Source organism: Erithacus rubecula, assembly GCF_903797595.1.
Source record: "Erithacus rubecula genome assembly, chromosome: 3".
In the NCBI taxonomy this organism is placed as follows: domain Eukaryota; kingdom Metazoa; phylum Chordata; class Aves; order Passeriformes; family Muscicapidae; genus Erithacus; species Erithacus rubecula.
In genome coordinates this window covers 135355672-135378217 of record NC_136689.1, presented here as the reverse complement: position 1 = coordinate 135378217, position 22546 = coordinate 135355672, and the positions used below count along the sequence as shown (strand labels likewise).

The 22546-nt window shown below is 35.1% G+C and overlaps 1 protein-coding gene across 3 annotated transcripts in view; it reads left to right on the top strand.

Annotated features, from left to right (window-relative positions):
- TAF2 (TATA-box binding protein associated factor 2) overlaps positions 1 to 22546 on the top strand; it is a 58865-nt gene that overhangs the window by 14418 nt on the left and 21901 nt on the right. For all 3 annotated transcript variants that reach the window (XM_079302978.1, XM_079302976.1, XM_079302977.1), the window contains exons 9-20: positions 968 to 1067; positions 2662 to 2747; positions 6305 to 6440; positions 7477 to 7631; positions 9801 to 9915; positions 10013 to 10122; positions 10754 to 10819; positions 12705 to 12957; positions 16352 to 16492; positions 17800 to 17910; positions 19234 to 19427; positions 19995 to 20134. In XM_079302978.1, coding sequence (XP_079159104.1) covers positions 968 to 1067; positions 2662 to 2747; positions 6305 to 6440; positions 7477 to 7631; positions 9801 to 9915; positions 10013 to 10122; positions 10754 to 10819; positions 12705 to 12957; positions 16352 to 16492; positions 17800 to 17910; positions 19234 to 19427; positions 19995 to 20134 — 1607 coding nt within the window. The remainder of the gene's footprint in view (positions 1 to 967; positions 1068 to 2661; positions 2748 to 6304; positions 6441 to 7476; positions 7632 to 9800; positions 9916 to 10012; positions 10123 to 10753; positions 10820 to 12704; positions 12958 to 16351; positions 16493 to 17799; positions 17911 to 19233; positions 19428 to 19994; positions 20135 to 22546) is intronic.

Below are 22546 nucleotides of genomic sequence, written 5' to 3'. Positions count from 1 at the left end.
CAATTTCTGTTAGATATTTTGGATGATGAAGTATAACCTGCATGCAAGTACTTGTAGAGCACAGAACTAATAAATTAAGAACTAAATAGTTAAGGAGAATGCAGAAATTAGTGTCAAGTAGGAAAATTCCTGCTAAGGTAGCTGTAACCCCATGTCTCAGAAACAACCCCCCCCAAAATGATTCTGGCAGTTCTGATCAGTATTTATATTAAATCCTTTGACATACACTTTATTTATTGGGGACCCAATAAATAAAGTAACCCATTACTTTTTTTTATGGCAAAAGTGTATGTCCCAGAGCAACCTTATCTTAAAAACAACGAAAATCAACATGTTCTTAAATTGATGTTTGTATTGTTGTAGTTTCTCTGGCTCTCTTCTTTATTTCTAGCCCACTTCTGTGATGAAGGCAATTTTTTGCATCCTTCATAATCACTCAATTTTCCTATGTTCTTGTCCTATTTACTTCATCATACCCTGTGTACAATGTAATTTTTCTGTTTAAGGTTCAAGTTCATGATGAGTTTTTGTGTATTTTTTCTCTATTAGAGCATCACTTACAGAAGATGTGTTTGAAAGGGTTTCCACCAAATTGTGAGATAGCCTATTGTTGTCTAAATCTTCTGCACTGCATTGAGTTGTTTATCAAGAAATTAAGATCACATAGATTAGCAGTTGCTTTAATGTCCATTTCCACCTGTTTATTATTATTGTTTTAGCTAAACTAGTTTGGTTTCATATTTAAATCTGGATTTCTGTGGTAAAAGTTCAGTTTTCACTGACTTTTCAGTTTCATTGGTCCCATCCAGGTGCCAAGTTCCATAAATTGGTTCACAGCTCATCAGACTTCTGTTGACTTAGAGATGTTATACAACCTCTTGAAATTTGTGGCTATTTTTGAGCTAGTCAAAAATACCATCTCTTACAAAACATCCTCTAAAGTGATATAATTTCTTTCTTATGATAGGTCAGATGAATGGGTGCTGAAGGGAATCTCTGGTTACATTTATGGCCTTTGGATGAAAAAAACCTTTGGTGTAAATGAGTATCGTCACTGGATTAAACAGGTAACATCACAGCATTTTTTATACCTTTCAGACACTTTGCATCAAAGAAATATAAAGCCAGAATATAATATAGCTTTGCATTGCAATCTAAAGACCTTTTCAGTAGTGACAAACTTCAGAGCTAAAATATTTTTACTACTTGCTGCAAGGAAGAACACTGAATGTACAAACCAAAATAGATTTTTGTGACTGTTATATGAATAATGAATAATAATTGTTGTTGTCTCTCCATGCAATTAATTTTCCTCTTTTGTTTGGACTCCTGAACAAAAAAAAAAAAAGAGTCAAAAAAGCTACTTCTTTTGGAATACTTAGAATAGAATGTAGGATTCATAAAGATTTGTATTTGGTGAATTTATTATGCTGTCATGGCTGTCTGTACAGCTCTGAAAGGCTCCAGTATTAGCTTGGATCAGTGGTGATTCAGGTATCTTTTAGTGTCTTTGAAGTACTACATGAAATAATTAAACAGTAAAAAAATCCCTGTTTAAAGGGAGTTCTTTTTTTGGAAAATAAATTTCTGTCTGTAGCTTGCATTCCCAGATGTAATCTTTGAGACAGGTACTTTCTAGTAATAGCAGCTGTGACTTCTCATTCTTTACCAGTAACATTTATTCACAAAAAGATATGTATCTTCTTTCTCTCATCACATTTTCTTACTCTCTCTATTCCAAAAAGTAAATCCTAACACCACTTGTTCTGTGTACATCCCTTATTCACCTGGGGACCCAATACCAAGTCCTTCTCTGCCTAATGCTTCAGTTCACCAGTCTTGTATTGTCTGTGCTGAAGCTGTGGCTGTTGCAGAGAGCAGCAGAACTAGATGGAGGTTTGTTGTAAGATTTCACTGCTGTCTGCAGCAAAGTTGCTCATGTTGTTCCCTGTCTGTCCACACTAAACTAAAGGTGTCCATGTAGATTTGAGAGGTGCTACTGTCACAGCCTCCAGTTCTGCACTTTTGCCCTTTTTCAAATGTATTACCAATATATGAAAGTGTCAAAGTTGATATGTATCAATAATCTCAATACATAAAAATATTTGGAAAATCTTTAACCCTGGGTTGCACACAGGCATCAGTTTCTGTTTCCTGTGCTTAAGCTGACACAATTTGATTCATGTTGACTTTTGGGTGACAGTGAGCTCTTACCAGCATCCTGCCTTAAAGTATTCCTGTTAACCTGGACAAGTTCAGATTCAGTGCAGAGCTTGGGCCAGACATAAATATTTATTTATTTATTTATATCTATATTTAGTACATTATATTTATCTCTGTGTGTGTGTGTCTGTAGCTGTTTTCCATTGCATGAAATGCTAATCACATCTATTTCTTTGGTCAAAGACAACTTATTTATTGAATAAAAATACTCTGGTTATAATGTAGTTCAGCACTGTTGGGGATTACCCCATCTTCAGCCCCTGAACAAGTATAAACTGCTAATTTCTACTGTTTTATTGTTGTTTGTCTTTTGAAGATCATCCCTGATTTTAAAATATTTCTCCCTTTGGAAATAAGCTTATTAGGAGGTATGACTTGAACAATATTGAAAGCTTTTCTGTCTTTAAATAATTGCTGACTTACATATGTTGTTCTTAGGAGTTAGATCAAATCGTGGCATACGAGCTGAAGACTGGAGGAGTTTTACTGCATCCAATATTTGGAGGAGGAAAAGAGAAAGACAAGTATGTTTATTTAATCTGCAAGTCATTGCTGGGTATGTTTTTATGGGGTTATTAATGTATGCCTTGGGTGTGTTGTGGAGCACAAGGCCAAAGACTGAAGATCTTGAGCTGCCCAAGGCATGTATTACCAGTCTCATAAAGTACATCTTGAGTATATTGTAATACCTGTTGTTTTATTTTTCTTTCAATTTGAATCTCAAAGGAAATGAAGTATAATGAGTGTTCTTAATGCTGTTATGAAACTGCTTTTTAGTAAGAGGGTAAGAGAGAACATGGAGCCAGGATTTTGACATGAGCTGTTTTTGGAGTGGTTAGTAATTTTCAGGCTTTTTTATGCTATCATTAGTTTTCTATTTCTTTGCCCTTTTTTCTTTCTGCTCTCCGATATCACCTTGTAGTCTTAGACTGAGATTTCCTGGTATGTTGGAGGTAGAAAAGTATTAGATCAGTAATCTGTGAAGTACTATTAGCTACCAATGTGAACTGGCTGGATTTTTATTTTCCCTATAATTGTAGCTTCAGTATATCTGGCTTAGAATGATTCCCCTTCTTTCTCTGGTAATACTCCAGAACTACCCACTGAGTAGTACTAAATACTGGAGATAGAAAAATACTGCAACATGTCAGATCAGTAAGTTGATATGGGTTTCAGTGACAAGGTTTGGCTGGGTTTTTCTTTTCTTGCATGAATTGATCTCATTATAACACAGCCTCACAAGGAGTTGCTTTTTGGAAATGCACAAGCAGCATGTGCACAATTGCAAGGTTGAGCCTGTGTGGGTGGACTGTTACGTCAGCTTCTGTTCTTTACTGTAGCAGAAGCCCTTGTATTATGAAAATACAACCAAAATTGCCTGTAGTAGTGGTTCTTTTGCATTTGATTGTGTGCAAATCCAGTTTTAGTTAATTTAAAGTTAAAACTCTGGATTTATAACTGAATGAATTGTGAAAATCACTAAATTCACAAGAATAAGATCAGATGAAACTAGACATAAGGGGCACATTTTTAAAGAAGGAAATTCACTAAAATCAAAATCTCTAACTGCTAATTTATTAGTTTTACTATATTTAGTCTAGATTTGGAGACAAATAATTGACAAAATCTTGTCCTAATGCTCTTAAAGTTCTGTTTTCTTGCTGTGATATATTGTTGGAAACTGTTTTCACAGTTATTTTACTACTTCATTGTATAACAGCTTGTTAGTAATAACCACAGCATCACTAAAATATGGATTACAACTTGCTCTTCTTTGTAGACTGCAGAGTTCCCTTGTATGTAAATTATGGATATGTTCCTGACTCTGGGAGATAATTTGTATTTAAGGAAGGTATTTTCATAATGGGGCCTAGAACATTTTTCTCCAGTATATTGTATGCATTTCATTTCTTTCTTTTGCTTGTTATGATACAGTTTTCTGACAAATGCATTTGCAGCATAGCAGTTCCAATTAATAATAATATGAAGAAAATTTGTCTTAAGTAATAATCTCATTTTTCAGCTAAACTAGAAGTAAAATACCATAATGAATCATCAAAGGAAAAAAAAACAAAAACCCAACTTGTTTCAGACACATGAATTAATTTGTGTGCAAAACAAAGGTCTCAGATTCTTCCTGTTTATGTCTGGTGTAGCACAAACACTACACTCCAGAGTGCTTATTCTAAAAGACAAAATCCCAGAGCCTGGGACAATGAAGGGAAGAAAACTGCAGATTAACTGCTGTATGCATGAAAGCTTCAGAACAAAGCTTTCTGTATAATCTTTTCATCTTTTGCCTTCCTCTCTCAGACTGTGGTTTTCTTCAGCCTTTGATTATGCTGCTACCACCCTACTGTAAAAAATTAAAAACTTCTAGAAATTTATGTAGATATATTTTGTATGGAAGAATCTTACTAACCAGGTTTACATTGAATGGCTGGACTGTGTTCAAGAGCATGAGCATTACAAAATTCTGTGGAAAATCTGGTGCGCTTTCTGTTTCAAAAAAGGTTCTACATCCATATTGGTAATTTTAACCAATATGTTTTGGTGCCAATTCAATGAAAGCTGTGGAATTATAATGATTGGAAAAAAATATAATCTGTATTATTAAGAAATGTATTAATATTGAAGGAGCTACAAAATATGACTGTCAAATGCAAATTTGTCTCAGCTTGTTTTGCAGTTAAATAATGTATCCAGTACCAAAATCAATCAACACTTAGTAAATTTAAAAAGGGATCTTGGGATTGTGGGTCCTGGCTCGTTGTAATTTGCAAGAAAAGAATTTTACTAAAGTCAATCAACTGTATAATTTGAAGTTGGATAAATAGTTTTTATTCTGAGACCAAATTATTATATAATGTCTAAGCCATAACCTCAGTTTCCTCCTTGAATTTCAATTCTTTCATGATTGCTAATCCTTCCCTACCTCGGAATAGGGAAGTATCCAGAATAACAGGAGAACTGTGATAAGGGGAACTTCAGCAACTGCTTATCAGCTACAAACAAGGAGTTAAACTATGTACTTCTTTTCCACAAAATTGCTGTACCTAAGGAGGATAATACTTGCTTAAAAATAGAAATACTTCTCTTTTTGTATCTTCTTAAGATGTTTAAACAGATAATCATGAGCAAAGTCAAGGGATTCTCCCAGCAAGTAGAAGGATAGAAAAGTTATTAAAGTTATTAAGGTATTGCAGCTGATGGTTCTTGCCATCAGAAATACTAAGGGCTGCAGATAAGGAGCTAAATGCTGATAATGTCTTGCTGGAACACTTGCTAGTGAACCTCAGAAAACCTGGTTTCTTCAGATGTTTGTTATTCTTTCAAGGAAAACTCACTCCTGTGAAAGATACTAAAATACTAAAAAAAAAAAACCATAGCAGAGCAACATACAGTTGACAACAAACTTGGTTCATCAATAAAATTAGGTCAAACTATTAATAATTTCTACTTCTCAAATAAGAGTCTCCTTAAAAGGAGGCAAAAAAGTCTTATTTTTCTCGAGGATTAAATATTACCTGCCTAGTCTTCTTTGACACGTTACCTAATTTAGAAGATACCAAGTTTGCCAAAATAATGAAATATAAAATTGCTAACTAAAATAAAAGGAAAAATTCCTTAGACTCATCCCATGAAAGCATTCTGTGAATGGTAAAAAACTCCTCCTACTTTTCTTGAATTGCAACAACTATTTATTTAAATGTAAAATATTTACTGTATACAGTCATTCTTAAATGGAAGTGGAGCAGGAGGATTGCTGATTCATAAGTAATTTCCAGACTCAGTCACAGGTTCCTTGCTCAGTTTGTTGGTGCTTCCACTGTTTCTACAGCACTGCACAGCAGCTGTCATTGGCCATTGGTCTCTGTACAGTGTTGCTGCCTGCCAGGTACATACACTCTTGTTACCTCTCTGGACAAGGAGTGATCTTTGTAAGTCTGCCATAATTTGTAACTAAAGCAGTACAAGAAATCCTAAGTAATTGTTGGTGCAGCTCTAAGCTTGGTTGCTGGGGTACATTTTAAGTTTCATTCAATAAACAACATATATGTTGTTTTTTGGTTTTTTTCAGCCCTGCTTCACATTTGCATTTTTCAATCAAACACCCTCATACGCTGTCCTGGGAATATTACACTATGTTCCAGTGTAAAGCACATCTTGTTATGAGACTGATTGAGAACAGAATTAGCATGGAGTTCATGTTACAGGTAGGTGTTTAGATGGTTATGTGGAATATAAAAAACTCTTTGTCTTCAATTTTATTTATCTTCATTAAATAGAGTTCAGAGAGGAGCAGAGAAGGTCATCATTAGATTCCATTTGTAGTTTCAGTTTTAGCAGTTGATCATTTGGATTAGGATAAGGTTAGCTGTTATTCTTATGGCATAACTTACTTTTTATCTGCTGCATATTCTCTTTAATCTCAAGGTGTTTCATTGGTTTGGGTTATTTTGATTTGTTGTTAACACTGAGAGCCTGTTTTACTGTTCCTGACTGGTGTTGCTGTCAGCTAATATAATTATAAACAATGACAATAATGATAATGCAGCTCTCTCCTTATATAAAGTTTTCAGTGCTAGATGAAACTTAGATGCTTATATTAGAAGAAGCATTGAATAGAAGATTGTAATTTTATTCTGAATTACTGAACTTCAGCAGAACTGTAGTTTCTCTTCTTCACTAATAATGTTTGTTAACATACCTTAGAAAGAATAGGGTGATACAAATAAACAATTAAAAATTAATGATATTTTTATATCAGCTTTAGGTTTTTGAGGGATTGAGGTTTTTTTCCTTGGTTTGGGGTTATTTTTTAAGGAAAACATCTGTGTTGTGCTAGAGCTATTATAGGCAGTTGTCAGGTTGAAAATACTGCAGAGAATCTGATGAATGTTTAATTTCTGGAAAAGGAGATGTAGTCAGTGATTTCTTTTACTGTAGATAATTTTTCTAAGTTGATGATCTTGTAAAGGATTTTGTATATGCATATGGATGGGTAACTTGGAGGAAGATACATTTGGACTGAAAATTGCTGATATGGTCAAGCAAGTAATTTCCCATAATAGCTTGATTTCGAAAATCTTTTTTTTAAGGCAGTTATCAGAAAGTGAGCTGATAGGCCTTTAGTTGCAATTCAACTGAAACTTAACAGAAAAGCTTATTTTATATCTAAGTTATATTAGTTATATTAGGTTATAAAGTTTATATTACTTTAGGGAAAGTAATAACTTTTTATCGCTTTAGGTTTTCAACAAGTTGTTGAGTCTGGCCAGTACTGCTTCATCTCAGAAGTTCCAGTCACACATGTGGAGTCAGATGTTGGTTTCCACATCTGGGTTTTTGAAATCTATCTCAAATGTCTCAGGCAAAGACATCCAACCTTTAATAAAGCAATGGGTGTATCCTTTTTATTCTTGGTCTGGATTGTTAATATGGAGAATGAATTGGTTTTATATTGGCACTGTGAAAGGAATGTGAAGAAGAGTATGAAATGTCTTTACATAAAACAGTTTAGTACATTATTCTGTGAATTACATATATATGTGAGCCACAAGTTCACAATCTTTTCATAGTCCTTTGAACTATGCTGTCTTCTTTGCATGTCCTTTACTAGAAGGGATTTCATTATTTTAAGTTTTCCTTTGAAGGAAGCACAGGAACTCTGCTGGAATTTAAGGCCAAATTATACTAAAAGGATTCCAGAGGACACTGCCCATAGAAATATGCAGAAGTCGGACATGGAAAATGCTATAGTCTGGTGCATATTAATATGTGATTTCCAGTAAATCAGCATGAAATAAGTAACCTAAAGCACAGGCTGTTAGTTTACAATATACTTTAATAGCTTGGTGGCTTGTGTTAATAGCACAGTTTCAGGTAAAATAAACCTCTGTATGTTGATTCTTCAAATTTAAGTGATATTAGTCAAGAAACAGAGTTTCTTGTTTTGAATTGCTGTGAGGGGAAATTTGAAGTGGCTCCATTTAACAGTTTTAATTGTTAGTTTTGTTTATTGTGACTCCAGGCTAGAATTGTACATGACTGCAGCAAAAGCATACCTTGCTGTTGTAACAGACAACAAAAATAGGTATTTAATTTGAGCTGATTTAACAGCATTCATGCATCTCAATATCTTAACTAAAAAGCACAATTTAAAAAAAGTACAATTAGTATTTATAGAGTAATTTGAGAGATTAGTATTTTGCATGCATCAGAAGTGTTCATAAAGTATAAATACACATTATTCTAATTTCCTTACTTGGCTATGCCAAGCACTTAAGAAAAATAGGAGCTCTTTGTTCAAACTGCAGCTACACCTAAATGTCAGCATTACTATCTGAGCTGGGTGAATCTTAACTACACATTTGGGGATTTTTTCACCTTCTCCATACCTTGGCCCCAGGGTTGATCGTGTTAACTGTAACTTGTATTTAATCTTATGATTGCAACCTCCCTACCATGCTTCAAACACTGCTATTCCTGTGAAAATGGATTTTGTGATCTTGTAAGATCACAGCAGGTCTTTATGTTGTTTGAGAGGAGATCTTACTGCTATTAACTAGTGCTGTCTTATGCAATTAGCAAGGGCAGTGTTGATTCTGAGTGTAAACTTTGTGCTGAAGAAACCACTAAAAATCTCTTAAACTGTACCTGATCACAAAGTCCCAGAGCTTCATGAAGACAGCCTCCATGAACATTACCAGTCTGAGGTATTTAGCAAAATGGCCAAGTTTTGGGAGGAAAGTTAATAACCCCTGTACAATAAGAAGTGTCTTTGTGAAAACTCCTCCCTTAAATGTTGGGACACAAAATAATAGATTTTTGTCCCTTGCTTTTGTCTCGTATTGTCAGAGACATGTGAGAGAGCATTAGACTAAAATGCTTCAGTTTAGTGTTTTTGTTTACTGTAAGTAAAGTGTAGTAATGGCTGTCATAGAGAAATGAATGATGAAATTATTCACAGAAGTTGTCTTGAAGAAATCATTGCTTGGGCAAAAATTTAGAGTGAGATTGTTACTTTTGTCATTTATGTTGTATATTCTCACACATATGTGAACTCATATACACACAAAGGTGAATGATCACATGACCCAGTTTGAAGGAGAGCAATAAAATAATGGAGTTAAATGTAGTGTGGGTAGAAAGCAGAAACTAATGTGTACATTTCCCTCTTAGTTTTATTTAACTAAAATACATAGTAAAACCATATTGAAATTTCTGAAGTCTTACACAATTACTTTTTCTGAGAGCATGCCAAGGACGTTGGATGTAGTGGAGTTCAGAATAGTTTCTCATAACTAATTTCTTTGTATAGGTAGTTTTTATTACACTTCAGTTTTTTTCCACAAGAGACATGATTGGACATTAAAAAATTATTAAAAGAAAAAAAATTTAAAGAATGTAAAACCCCAGAATTTTGTGAATGTGTATGAGTGATTTCATTTCCAGATTTTTTTGGAATGGGAAATTCTAGGAATAAAGAAGCATAAAGCAAGTGTTAAGAATTGAGAATTATGGTTTTTTGTAACTGTTGCATTGGGCATTAGAATTCCTATACTGTTTATTAGGGATCAGAGTGGAGTGGTAAAATTTTATGGTAGCTTTGCATTTAATAGAAAACGGAACGTGTTGGAATTGGAAATAAAACAAGATTACACATCTCCTGGGACTCAGAAATATGTGGTAAGTTCCATTTTCTATATTTTACCTGCATGTAAAAATTTGATGTATACATTAATGATAAGTTTAATATTAATAACAAAATCTTGTGAACTTGAAGGGTCCTCTTAAAGTGACCGTGCAAGAACTTGATGGCTCATTCAACCATACATTGCAGATTGAAGAGAACAGTCTTAAGCATGATATACCTTGCCATTCTAAAAGCAGAAGGTAAGAGCTAAAATACTATTTGCAGGTATTATTACTTTGGATTTATGAAAACATACAGGGCATTTGATGATAAATGTATGCTTCTTCTTAATCTTACTAAACAAGATTTACCTGTGATGTAAGTGGGAAATTTCTTTCTGTTTAAGGACAGCAAGAAAGCTTACACAGTTCTTAATTACAAATTATTTTGTAAAAGTTTTATGAAGACCTAATTTAGCTAGAATGAATTGAATTCAAAATTCTTTTGAATGGCAATCACAAATTAGAGGGAAGACAAATGTAGACCAGAGGAGTGCCTCAAGTGAAGGGATGCTGGGACTGTTAGGTTAAACCTAAGGAACAAGAAAAGTGACATACTTCCCACATAGGATCTCTCCATCTTCTAATGCATTTCAATGATTACTTTGAATTCTACTTGTCAAACTTTTTTTTGTGCTTATATGTAATTGCAAAAATAGTGGGAGTAAAAATTGTAGAGATGGTTGCATAGCTCAAATTTGTGAATATTTTTTGCTGGAGAGAGCATTATGTTCTTGTGTGGTAAAATACACAAGAGTATTTATACAGTCTTAATTTATAAACATATATTTGCCAGTCTGGTAAGTAATACTTTTTTCCTCTTTTTTAATAGAAATAAGAAGAAAAAGATTCCACTGATGAATGGAGAAGAGGTGGACATGGACCTTTCTGCTATGGAGTAAGTTGGCTTGTTGGAGTTTCTCAGTGTGGGTCTGAGCCATCTTCCCCTTGTCTAAAGCATGCCATGTTGAAGGATTGGATAATAAAGTTGTACTTTGTTACATGACTGACAACTTTGAAGGCTATCCCACATTTCTTTGTCTTTTCTGCTGTAGCTGGGGAAATGCTGGGGAAGTGTAAAATGTATGGGTTAACAAATATAATCAGATTTTATAGAATACCTTGGGCATGGTGTGGTGATAATAAATTACCTGACTAACACATTTCCAGTGATACCTTTCAGCTGACTATATAGGTAAGAGGTAAACAAGAATTTGTTTGAAACAAAGTGAGAGCAAATATTGTTGGGTCTTGATGAAAACCATTTAACTGCCACTAATGCACACAAATTCCTGAAATCTGTAATTACAAAACAATTGCTCTAGATTAAAAATAATGATAAAGTGCTCCACACTGAAATCCACATGGACAATTAATTTCAGTTGGAACTGTTAAGCTCTTTGGAAGCAAATTGTTGCCCAGTGTAAATACCTGCCTTACCTTCTTGACTTGGAGCCAGTGGGGCCCTCAGAAACTGTGAAGGTGTTGGCACCTTGTTTTATGGCTGAGGGAAGTAAATAATCTGCTCTTGAAAGCCAGTGATGTCTCTTTGAAGGATAGATAGATTGCTTGTCACCTTGAAAGTGTTGCAGATGCTCATAAATTTAACCTCATCTTACACATGATGAGAAAAAACTTTGTAAGGCCTATTTACATTGAGCAAGTCATTGCTGTTGTTTCCATATGACAGTTTACATATGAGTAGTTGAATTGTATTGAAGGATAATTACCCTAAATATTTGTGAGTATTTTTGATCAGTTAGGCTCAGGTCCCTGCTGTGTTACCCTGAGCTGACACTTCAGTGATCCTAGAACGAGACTTTTGAGTTGGGATGGGATTTTATGCCAAACACCTGCACTTTATCTGATAACCAGATCTGTGGTGTGGTCATTCTGCTATCCAGTTTGGTCTCCTCTGCTCCTCAAGCATGTATGATAATACACATTCTATTTTCTAAATCTTGTGTATACACTCTTTCACTGTTGTTTCTTCTCCAGCTACTTGATGGTAATTCTAGTTATTCTAGGTTTTTTTTACAAAAATATGCAGAAATGCACATATATAATGATGCTCTTTTCATCAGTCCAAACTCTCTCCTAATGCCATGTCACTGTTTTGGTTTTGTGATTTTTATGTGGAATAATGAGTAAGAGAATGTATTGCATAGTTTGTGCTTGTTGTTCCCAGCAAATTACTTCTGCAGTCATGGTGTTGTGTGAATACTAAAGTGCAAAATGTTTGTTTGGGAGGAATACAACAGAGTCATTTTATCTGTAATATAACTTTAATCCTGATTTTTATCATCATTTTCATGGTTACCCATATAAGCTTTCAACATCATAGCATCTGAGTGGTTGTAAAGGAGTTTCACATATATTGATTAAAAAAACCCTGATTTTCTTTCTTGGATTTTTTTTTTTGGTAGTCTTAACCTTTAAAAGGTTTATCAGTTAGGAAAACTGTAGCATCTGAGCAAATAGAATTAAATATACTGAGATCATACAGTAGTTTACCATAAACAAAGATGTGTGGGTTAAAAATACCATAGCACTGTATTAATTTTGGTGTATCAGAGGTTTGGACAGATTGCCCTGGGAGGCTGTAGAAGCAGGAGATTGGAGCAGGAGACTTTCAAAAGTCTAGGTTCTTTCTAACCTGTATTTTGTTATGGTTCTTTGAATTTAAATACTTCACAAATAACTCATAAGTGGTTAGAGTATCTTTAGAATTTCTATACCCTTGACGTTTTGTGAGCTGTTAATGTTTTTTCTGTCTGTCTTAGTGCTGATTCCCCCTTGCTCTGGATAAGAATAGATCCCGATATGTCGGTGCTGAGGAAGGTGGAGTTTGAGCAGTCTGATTTCATGTGGCAGTATCAGCTGCGGTATGAGAGGGATGTGGTGGCACAGGAAGAAGCTATCCTGGCATTGGAAAAGTTCCCTACTCCTGCATCCCGGCTGGCCCTGACTGACATCCTGGAACAGGAACAATGTTTCTACCGGGTGAGAATGCTGGCCTGCTTCTGCCTTGCAAAGGTGAGGCTGTGTGGATGGGAGTAAGAGAGGAAATCCACTAGACTTTGTGAATGGCTGAAAATGGGTCAAAACTCATCACAGTTCCTAAACAGGATTGATATTTCGATTCTTAAATGTATTTGCCAAGTATTTTTAACATGACCGATGTGAAAGGAAAGTTGTATTATTTTAGTCTGTAAATGGAGACTGCAGAAGGCTTTCGTAATTGTCAAAATTGAGATGTCAGACATGAAAACCACAAGGGATTTTTCCAGATTTCATTAAGTGGCAGAAATAAAAGACTTCTGTTTAATGTTTTTCAGAACCAAAGTATATTTTTTATTATTTTAGTGGGCAGTTCCTTGGCCAGTCTGTTGAGAACTCTGAAGTGCTGAAATTCATCTTTTTCTAATTGGACTGCAGATTGCTACTCTGTAGCATTTCAGATTGAATAGGGTCACAAAATAAGCATCAAGTTGGGCTGCAATTAAATACTAAAAAGCCAAGTAATTGCCTTGAAAAGGGAAGATCTTTTTTTCCCTTAGGCATAAAATTAACAGTAAGAATGAAAATTAGTACACCCCTAATTTTGCACCATGTGGGTAGAAACACAGAAGAAGAATTTCTAAAATGGCATAGGGATGACTTCTATGGACAAGAAGACATATTGATTGACAATTTGTAGAGTTCAGATTATTGACATACAGCTTGCTTTTTGCTGTGTACCTGCTGGGAATAATTTAGTTCCCCTACAGAAATAAAGCCTTCAGCCTTATTTTGAATATCAAATCCCAGTGTTTTTGACAAACTGCTTTAATATTTCAAAACACTGATGTGAAACTGACAGTGTATGTTGTAGTATTGGTGCTGCCAGTATCTGACTTAAAATATGTGCTTTTCATAACAAATTTACTTGCAATATCTAATAGTGTATATTCCACAAGTAAATATTAAAAGAGCAGTTGTTGCAACATTTAAATGCTATAGTTTTTGCTGTCTTTACTCCAACTTCTTAGGCAATTGGGCTGCAGATAATGATTGCCAGTTTTGTTCAGTTGTAATTGTATGGAAAATCTTGGGTCTATGGATAAGGTGATTGACTTGCAGAAAAAAAGATAAGGCAAGCAAAAAGTGACATTTAATCAAGGTGAAGGAGCCTGGCAGGACAAAGCTGTAGATATGTTTATGTAAGTTACCTGGGAGGAAAGTGTAATACATTTTATTGCTGATTCCAGGATCAGAACATTAATAAGAATAATTTCCTGTTGTCATTGAATGTAATTTTCTCAGGTTGTAAATATTCAGGATTTGTATTTTTATTGAAAAAAGCCAAGTCCCTTGTAATTATTGAGGAGGAGGGTTCTTTTTTGTTGATTTACAGTTTCTAGCTGGGTTGAAGTTACTGATGTCAAATATTGTTGGTGTACTCATGTTGATACAGACAAATAATATGTGACAATGCAATTATCAAACTGAATTTGCTGCACTCTTTTGGTGTACTTCATGGTAAAACAGGACTCCAGTCTCTCAGCAGTGAAGTATCCAGGTGACACATTAAATCCTCATTGATAAACTAAAAGATGTGTGTGGATGTGTGCACACACACTGTGCTGGGGCTTTCAGGACAAATAACCATACAGACAAAGGAGAAAATAAAGTGACAGTCTTAATTCCTGAGGGCACACAGGCAGATTTCCCAGTTCAGATCCACTGCAGTGTAGGTGATATGTTACAGGCTTTGCAATAGGAACATTATTATCACAAACTTCTCTCCCCCAAATGTTGAGGAGTTCCATAAATGTGCATGAGGGTCATGCCTTAGTCTGCATTTTTATCCTGTATTGAATTGAATAATCCAGAAATGGAGTGTGCCTCCTGCCTTTTTAAGTAGGAATAATGCAAGACAGGTTCATTTGTGCTACTGTATGGGATATGTGCAGTTACATTTAGTTCAGAATGTGTAATGTCTCAGTAGAATAAGCAGAAAAATCAGATTCTGTCAATAAAGAGAAATTCTAATTGAGTCACAACACATAAGACCAAAAAAATACTGAAAAGATGATGATTTAACTACTGTTGGTTTTAATTGAAAATAGTTATTTCTATCTACAGACTTTGTGAACTTAAATGCTTACAATAAGATGTTAATATTTTAAAATTTACACCCTGATATGAATGGAATAGTGAATATCTTATAAGCATAGTACACTTTGATATTTTGGATTGAATTTTATTGGACATTGCTACATAAATTTCATATTTGTAGTTTTAAGTTCTTTATCATGGTTTCTAAGCAGTCTTTGGGATTAATTTTCCTCTGCAGGAAGCTACTGTATCTTTCAGAAAAAGCTGTACCTGCATCTTTAGTTCAAACCCTTCAGCTACTGCAAAGGGAAGAGCAATTGCAGTATTTCTGCTCTCTGACTTTCCTTTGAAGCCTGGCTTAGTGGAAGAATGGCTTTTAGTTATAAAGCACCACTCTTCCACAACAGCAATGGTGAAGTGCATTGCTGTGCATGTTCAGATAAGCTCTTGCTCTTCCTTCACTTGCTGCCTGTGTAATAGCCTTTGAAAGAAGCAACATAATTTAGAAGGAAATCATCAGATTCAGGTTTTTCTTTGTAAGAACAGATTTTTATTTATTTGTCATGGGTCTGTAACAATGGGAATTCCTGGTACACTGTAGGTGCATTGATCCCATTTGTGCACACACACACCAGGCAGGTTGTCCATTAGCAGGCACAGGTGGTTTTGTCTGCAGGCTTTCAGTGCTCCATACAGCAAATGTATAAAACCCAGGATGCTGGGAAGGCACAAAAAGCAGTTTTGTCTTTGTGGAACCTTAACTGTCTTACACCAAAGCAGAGTATAGAAAAAATTGTTCTCAGTGCACAGTCTTTTAGTAAATGACAATTAAAGTTAGAGGGAGCTGCCTTGTCTTTAACTTTAGGGGTGGTCTTTTATTCTTAGGGTGCTGAGGCCTGTTTTAAAGTCTAGGCTCAGGTTACTGGCAGGGTGAATTTGGGAAGTCAGTATTGCAAAATCCTCTTCCATCACTGGCTTCCGTAGAGTCAGAGAATTTGACTTAGTAAACACAGAATTTTCATCTAAAGTATATAACAGAGAAAATAATTAAGAACAGAAGTTTATCGTGGAAGGATAGTTAGTTGCAGATGACTTCCAAATGGAACCATTTCATAAAATTTACCTTTAATGTAGATAAGATATATTGAGGATGACAGTGAAAACTTAGCTAATATAGGATAATACACTCATGACAGTAAGTAACCATTTAAAGGAGAGAATGTTCTTGGCAATTATCCTTTTTGATTGTGGGAAATGTGTATTTTTCTACAGCCAAACTAAACTTGCAGTGGTCATGTTAATGCAATTTCCCTTCCCCCTACTTATTCAGATTGCAAATTCCATGGTAAGTACATGGACAGGACCACCAGCCATGAAGTCACTCTTTACACGAATGTTTTGTTGTAAGACTTGTCCAAACATTGTGAAGACCAACAACTTCATGAACTTTCAGAGCTACTTTCTTCAGAAGGTAAAATTTATTTTTCTCAATGAGTGTTTTGAAAGAACTGTCAAAAATACAAAAATGTTCCTACAATTGACAATTACAGGAACATGGATAACACAAACTTGATTTACTCTTTAATAAAAGTCAAAGTAACTAATTCTTTCTCATATAGCTTTTGTTTTTCCATCTTACTAAAAAATCAATTAACAATTCTTAGCTTTTTTCTGAGTAGTTGAAGTTAAATTAGCAGTTTCTTCAGGAGAGTGGAGAATTATATATTGTTATATCATTACTTTAAATTATTTGTAAGCTTATTCTTAAATAGGACTGTAAGAAATATACTAATTTTATATTTTAGATGAATTCAGCAACTGCCTTTATTATCATACTGCAAGTAAACTCTCATAACTGTTAAATTGATGGGCTTTTTTATTCAAGACATTGCATAATCCTTCTATTGTCAATGTCACATATTGCTGCTGTTTATTTTGGTGTTAACACAGAGGTTTTTGCTGTAACCTATAGTTTTTGGTTATTCATTGGGTAACAAAATTAATTACAATGTTTTTCTCTCATGATTCGCTTGACTGGGTGATTCGGTTCTTATTTCATAGATTTCATCTTACTGATTTTATAGAAGACTCACATTTTGGGTTTTTTTACTCTCTCCAAAATTGCTTCATCTTTCATGTCATTTTTGGACCTTCTTTTTGTATTTTTTTGCTTTTTTTTGTCATTGTTCATTCTTAACCACTAAATCTTCCATTTTTCTCCCTTCTTAATCCTGTGTGCCAAGTCTGTAGATCTAGAGTGGGATTCTTAAATCTGTGTTGAGTGGAGCCTAGAGATCTGCTTAGCTCATTCTAAAATAAATTATAGTAACAGCTGTGTGGCTAATAATTCTTCAGGCTTCACTGACCCTCTTGAGTCTATATGTCTCAGTGAAAATGGAAGCTTAGACTTTGTGTTCACATGAAAACACTCAAATTCAGTGTCTATCTCAAAATAAATTCCATCATCATTTTCTGTGTCTCACTGTTTTTCATTTGATGCCTTTTTAATAGTGTCTTGACTTGAGAGTGTGGTTTTTTATATTCTTTTTTTTAAATGTCTGTATTGTGACTAGTTACTGAGCAATAACTACATAGTTTATTTGATCTGAAAATTGCATAGTATGTGGTCTGACTTTCAGAAAGTATGTAAATACAGCTTTTCAGGCAGCTGCTGTTGTAAATTTGTTAATTGCTGATTTTCAGGATGTACCTGTTTTCAGGGTGTAACTATCATTTCAATAATGTAAAGAGTGATATTAATTATGTTTTATTACACAGACTATGCCTGTTGCCATGGCCCTTCTGAGAGATGTTCACAACCTTTGTCCTAAGGAGGTTTTAATGTTTATTTTGGATTTGATCAAGTATAACGATAACAGAAAGAATAAGGTAAAGACTGTGTTTATTTTAATCTCTTACTGATTTTTTTTTTTTTTGTGAAAAAGGTTTTAGTTAGTACACTGCATGATGTTTGATGCCACAGCTGCACATACCTAGCTCAGAGTTGATGCAAAGGTCATGCAGTAAATGTTAGAGAATGTTGTCCAGCTGACATTTCTATGGCAGCGCTTCTTGGATGTTTCAAAGCTCTGTGTGCTTGTTGTTACTAAGGACCCACTTGACTTCATTTGCACACATACTTTTCTTGCTTTACTCTTTTTCATTCAAAATACCCAAGTGTTTGGAGAAAAGGTAGCATGAGAAGTTAAGAGCTGGTGGGTTTTTTTTAATGTTTATTTCACCTTGAGAGGAGTATTCGAAAGAGCGAGGAAAGGAAATATTTTTTGTTAACACTATGCAGGACTCTGGCATTCTGTGTTCTGAGTATCAGTTCTAGCTCCCAGAATTGGATTGTCTTCATTTGGTTTAATAACAGGTGAACCACAGGTTTATGTTGTCCATCACTAAAATGAACCATCTAAGTTGGAAATGTTCCCATGCAGACCACTTCTGAAGGATGATTAAATGACCTTTAAAGATCCTGAGATGATACAGAATTCCCTATCTATAGCTAGGAGCTTAGCATGTTTCCCATTTAAGTATCCAGAGTGAAGTGTAACCAATCTGATGTGTCTTAAAAATCATTTTTTCTTGTGGATAGAACACATACTATAACAAGACATGTGTGGCTTGCTACTGAAATAAGGATGATGGGTGGGGAGAGGTAGAGAGTTGGACACAAGAATGCAAGCATCAGTAGTCACAGAAAAGGGTGACATGTGCTGACATCACTGAGGGAGAGGTTCAGCCCCACCTCTCCATGTGTCTCTTCTGCACATTTGACATAATCTGCTGCATCTGACAGATGTTTGATTTGTTTAGATTAAAGTAACTAACATTCAAATCCAGGACTTCTTTCTGCTTTTTGTAAATTTTATTTTTATATGTTTTGTTGCCTGCTAACACAACCAACAGATGCAAAAATCAGCATAATAGAAGGGGTGAAACTATGAGCCCCAGGTAAGAAGGGTGGATGGATAAGTAAGATTTTCTTCACTAAGCAGCAGTGAGCTTATTAGTTCACTTCAGAGGCTCATGAAGTTGCTGGCTGGATTAGTGGTACAATTTTCAGAACCATTCTTTTCCTGTTTTCATTTCTCAGTTTCTCCCATGGTCTTGGTTTTATGATCTGTAACAGGGCTTAAGCATTTCTTAGCTTTGAAAGGATATATATTGTTATATTTTCTTGTGTTAAATATTGGGTTTATCTAGTTTTCAGACAACTACTATCGTGCTGAGCTGATTGATGCCCTGGCCAACTCTGTGACTCCTGCAGTCAGTGTGAACAATGAAGTTCGAACACTGGATAACTTAAATCCTGATGTACGACTTATTCTTGAGGAAATTACCCGTTTCCTGAATATGGAGAAGCTTCTTCCCAGTTACAGACACACCATCACAGTCAGGTATGGTTTAATGACACTACTTTTCTTGGCTTTATGCACCTTTCTGTAATTAGCTTTTGCTGAGATTTTAGCTTGTATGTCTTAATCTTAAATGTCAAATTCCTTTCAAGTTTCAAAAGCTGCTAATGCAACTTTGTCTTGATTGCTTTACTTTCCAGCATTAATTTTTGTAAATGCAGACCTTTAGTAATAATTAGCAATAATGTAGACCTTTAGTCATAATTTGATCGTCCCATGCTTCTTTAAGAAGAGCATTTATGAAAGTTTTGCCTTGTAACAATAACTGTAGAGCATGCAATATCATTTGAGTTGTGTTTCTCTAAGTTATCATGTTTCTGTTGAAACCAAGCAATGGATTTGACAGGGTAGAAAAATTTGTTTCTGCCTAATTCAGAGATAATAAGAGCTGTATGTTAATGCTGTGAAAGTAATTGTAGCATATTAATCATGTTAATGCAGATAACATAATTCAGAAAATTTATAGTACTTGATTTGGAAGAAAGTAAGTTTCTTTTTCTTGGCTGGTATTCCATAAAGCTGGTGTGAATTTTCTGGTGCCATTTCTAGCTGTTTGAAAGCTATTCGGGTGCTGCAGAAGAACGGCCATGTCCCCAGTGATCCTGCTCTCTTCAAGTCCTACGCGGAGTACGGGCACTTCATCGATGTCCGAATAGCAGCGCTGGAGGCTGTTGTGGATTACACCAAAGGTACTTCTTTTCCAAGGATTTTGACATTTTCTAACAATTCTCATCCAAATGTAATGCTTAGCTCATTGATATTAGGTTAAAGAGTGTCCACCAGAAGAGCTTGTATGGTGACAGGTGTATTAATAAGAAGCTGAGATTTCTATTATTGCTTTGTGCCAGCAAGTACGAGTGTTATGAAGATGTGTTGAGCATTGTTCCTCAGTGCTTTGCAAATTGAATCAGATAACAATGTTTTGAAATTATGAGTGGCAATAAGGGGATTTGGTAATTTGTCTTTAATACTTTAGCGACTTGGATTTAGTTGATTTCAGCCGTAATTGATAGTCAAAGTCATTGATTTAGCTTTACCTTCTTCCTGATATCTTAACTGTGCTTTTTGCATACATCTTGTGCTTATGAATTTTGGAAATTTAGATTATTGTAGAGATATTTGGCTGATTCTGTTTTGCCATTCCTTATGCATAGCTTATGTTTGTGAGATGTTTGCATTCTTTTAATATTGTTTTTATCCTAGTTTACTATTGCAGGTCCATAAAAAAAACCCCAAAACCCTGGACAGTTTCTTAAATGCTCTGTAGTTGATACTCAGTCCTGACAGATTTCTAATGACAGTTAGAAAATACAGCTTCAGTGATTTACATTACTCAAAGTTAATTTAGTTTTATATTATCTTGATCATTTATTTTGGTTAATCTTTGTTTATTCAGCAGATTTGTAATACTTTTGTATTTGGAGGTTTATACCTTTCAAAGTGGCCAAATCCTTAAATTTTTCCTCTGTAGCAGACTGGTAGATCTAGATTTCTAATTGTTCTGTCTCAGATTTAGTGGGTTTTGCTTTCAGGGTAAAGGAGAGTTTCCTTTGCTTGTTACATGAATAATTGTTTTCTCCTTTTTTTAAAGGGCTATATTACTTTGACATTACTCCTGTTATTCTCAAACTAGATAAGCAGTCAGAGGTTTTAAGGCAGTCAGAATCTTTGAGTGAATGCACTTGGTGAAACTCAGGCATCCAGTCACAGGCTGAAAGCAGGTTTCCATTCTGAACAGCTGATGACTGTGAGGGAGGCTGTGCACTGCACACAGACCAGTTGGTGATCCGATGAGTGGTACACAGCTAGAATTCAGAACTGTGCTAGTGCTATGCATATCTGTCTCCAGTGGACTAATTGCTTTTTTCCATCCTTCATAGAATGTTAGTGGAAATACTTGCTGGAGAATAGAAAGCTTACTCATCAGCTCTTTTCCTCTAGAGCAATCTCCTCACTAATTCGTCCCACCCTATGGAAAGACAAACTGATAGAAATAATGTTTCCTTATGAAATTCTTGACCTTTTATGGATGGTATTTATAGTTAATAACTGTCTCCAGTATGGAAGTGTTTGTATTACAGAGTAGTAGAGTACATCTTTAAAACAGCTGGTCTGACAGAGTGTTGTATAAGCAAGGTAATATTATAAGTTGCTCGAAACCTACAGGAGGCTAAAACTTGAATGGTGAAAAGCAGTAGGTTACTTGAAATCATTGGTTGAACTGAACAGACTTTTTGACTGAGCTCACTATGAGATCTGATAATGACAGATTAGAATACTACCTTGCCCCTTGCCAGCAGCTTTTCCTCTGATGCAGAGGTAGCAGATGCAAGTATCTATCTTCTACAAAGTCACTTCAGTTCACCACACAGCCTGCTATCTAGCTGGTCATCAGCTTCCAAGCACTGAACACAGGAGCTTGTGCTCCTGCTGTAAGACTGGTGAGTTTTTGGTGGAGGGACAATCCAGAAACTCAGTGTGATAGCTGACTTCTTCCTCTACCCATAGAGGAGCTAGCAGTGCTTGTCTTGCAGAGCACTAAACCTGGCTTTGGAAGGAGAAGTGATTGGCCATCTATTGCCAAGAGATCTGATTCTCATTGTTCTCAGTTACCTGGTTTCCAGTTCACACTGGATGCAAACCAACAGCTATCAAGTGCCTGTTGCTTGTGCCAAAGCTGGCTTTTAACAGCTCTTGCAAAGGAAACTAGCAGCTTTTGTAATTTCCATAAAAAGGAAAGTCTGTATTTTCTGGGTGGAACTTTCAGAGAGGAATAACACTACCTTTTTTTGAGTTACTTGAAAAGAAATAATTTCTCCATGGAACTGAATAAGTTGTTTTCTTTGCCATTAATAGCAAGGGTTTTTTTTTGGGAAATAATAACTTTTTAAAATGCTTGAGGCAGCATATGAGGGCTTGGACAGTTTATCTAAAGTGGCTTGAAGTGAACTTTTTAAAGTTCACTTTAAATATAAACTTTTAATAATAACTATTACTTGTATAGAACAAGGTAGTTGCATGCTTAGAAGAGATAGCAACAAACTATTGTAAATAAATAACGATTATCAAATTTGTTAAATGTTAATGTTCAGTGTCAAAGA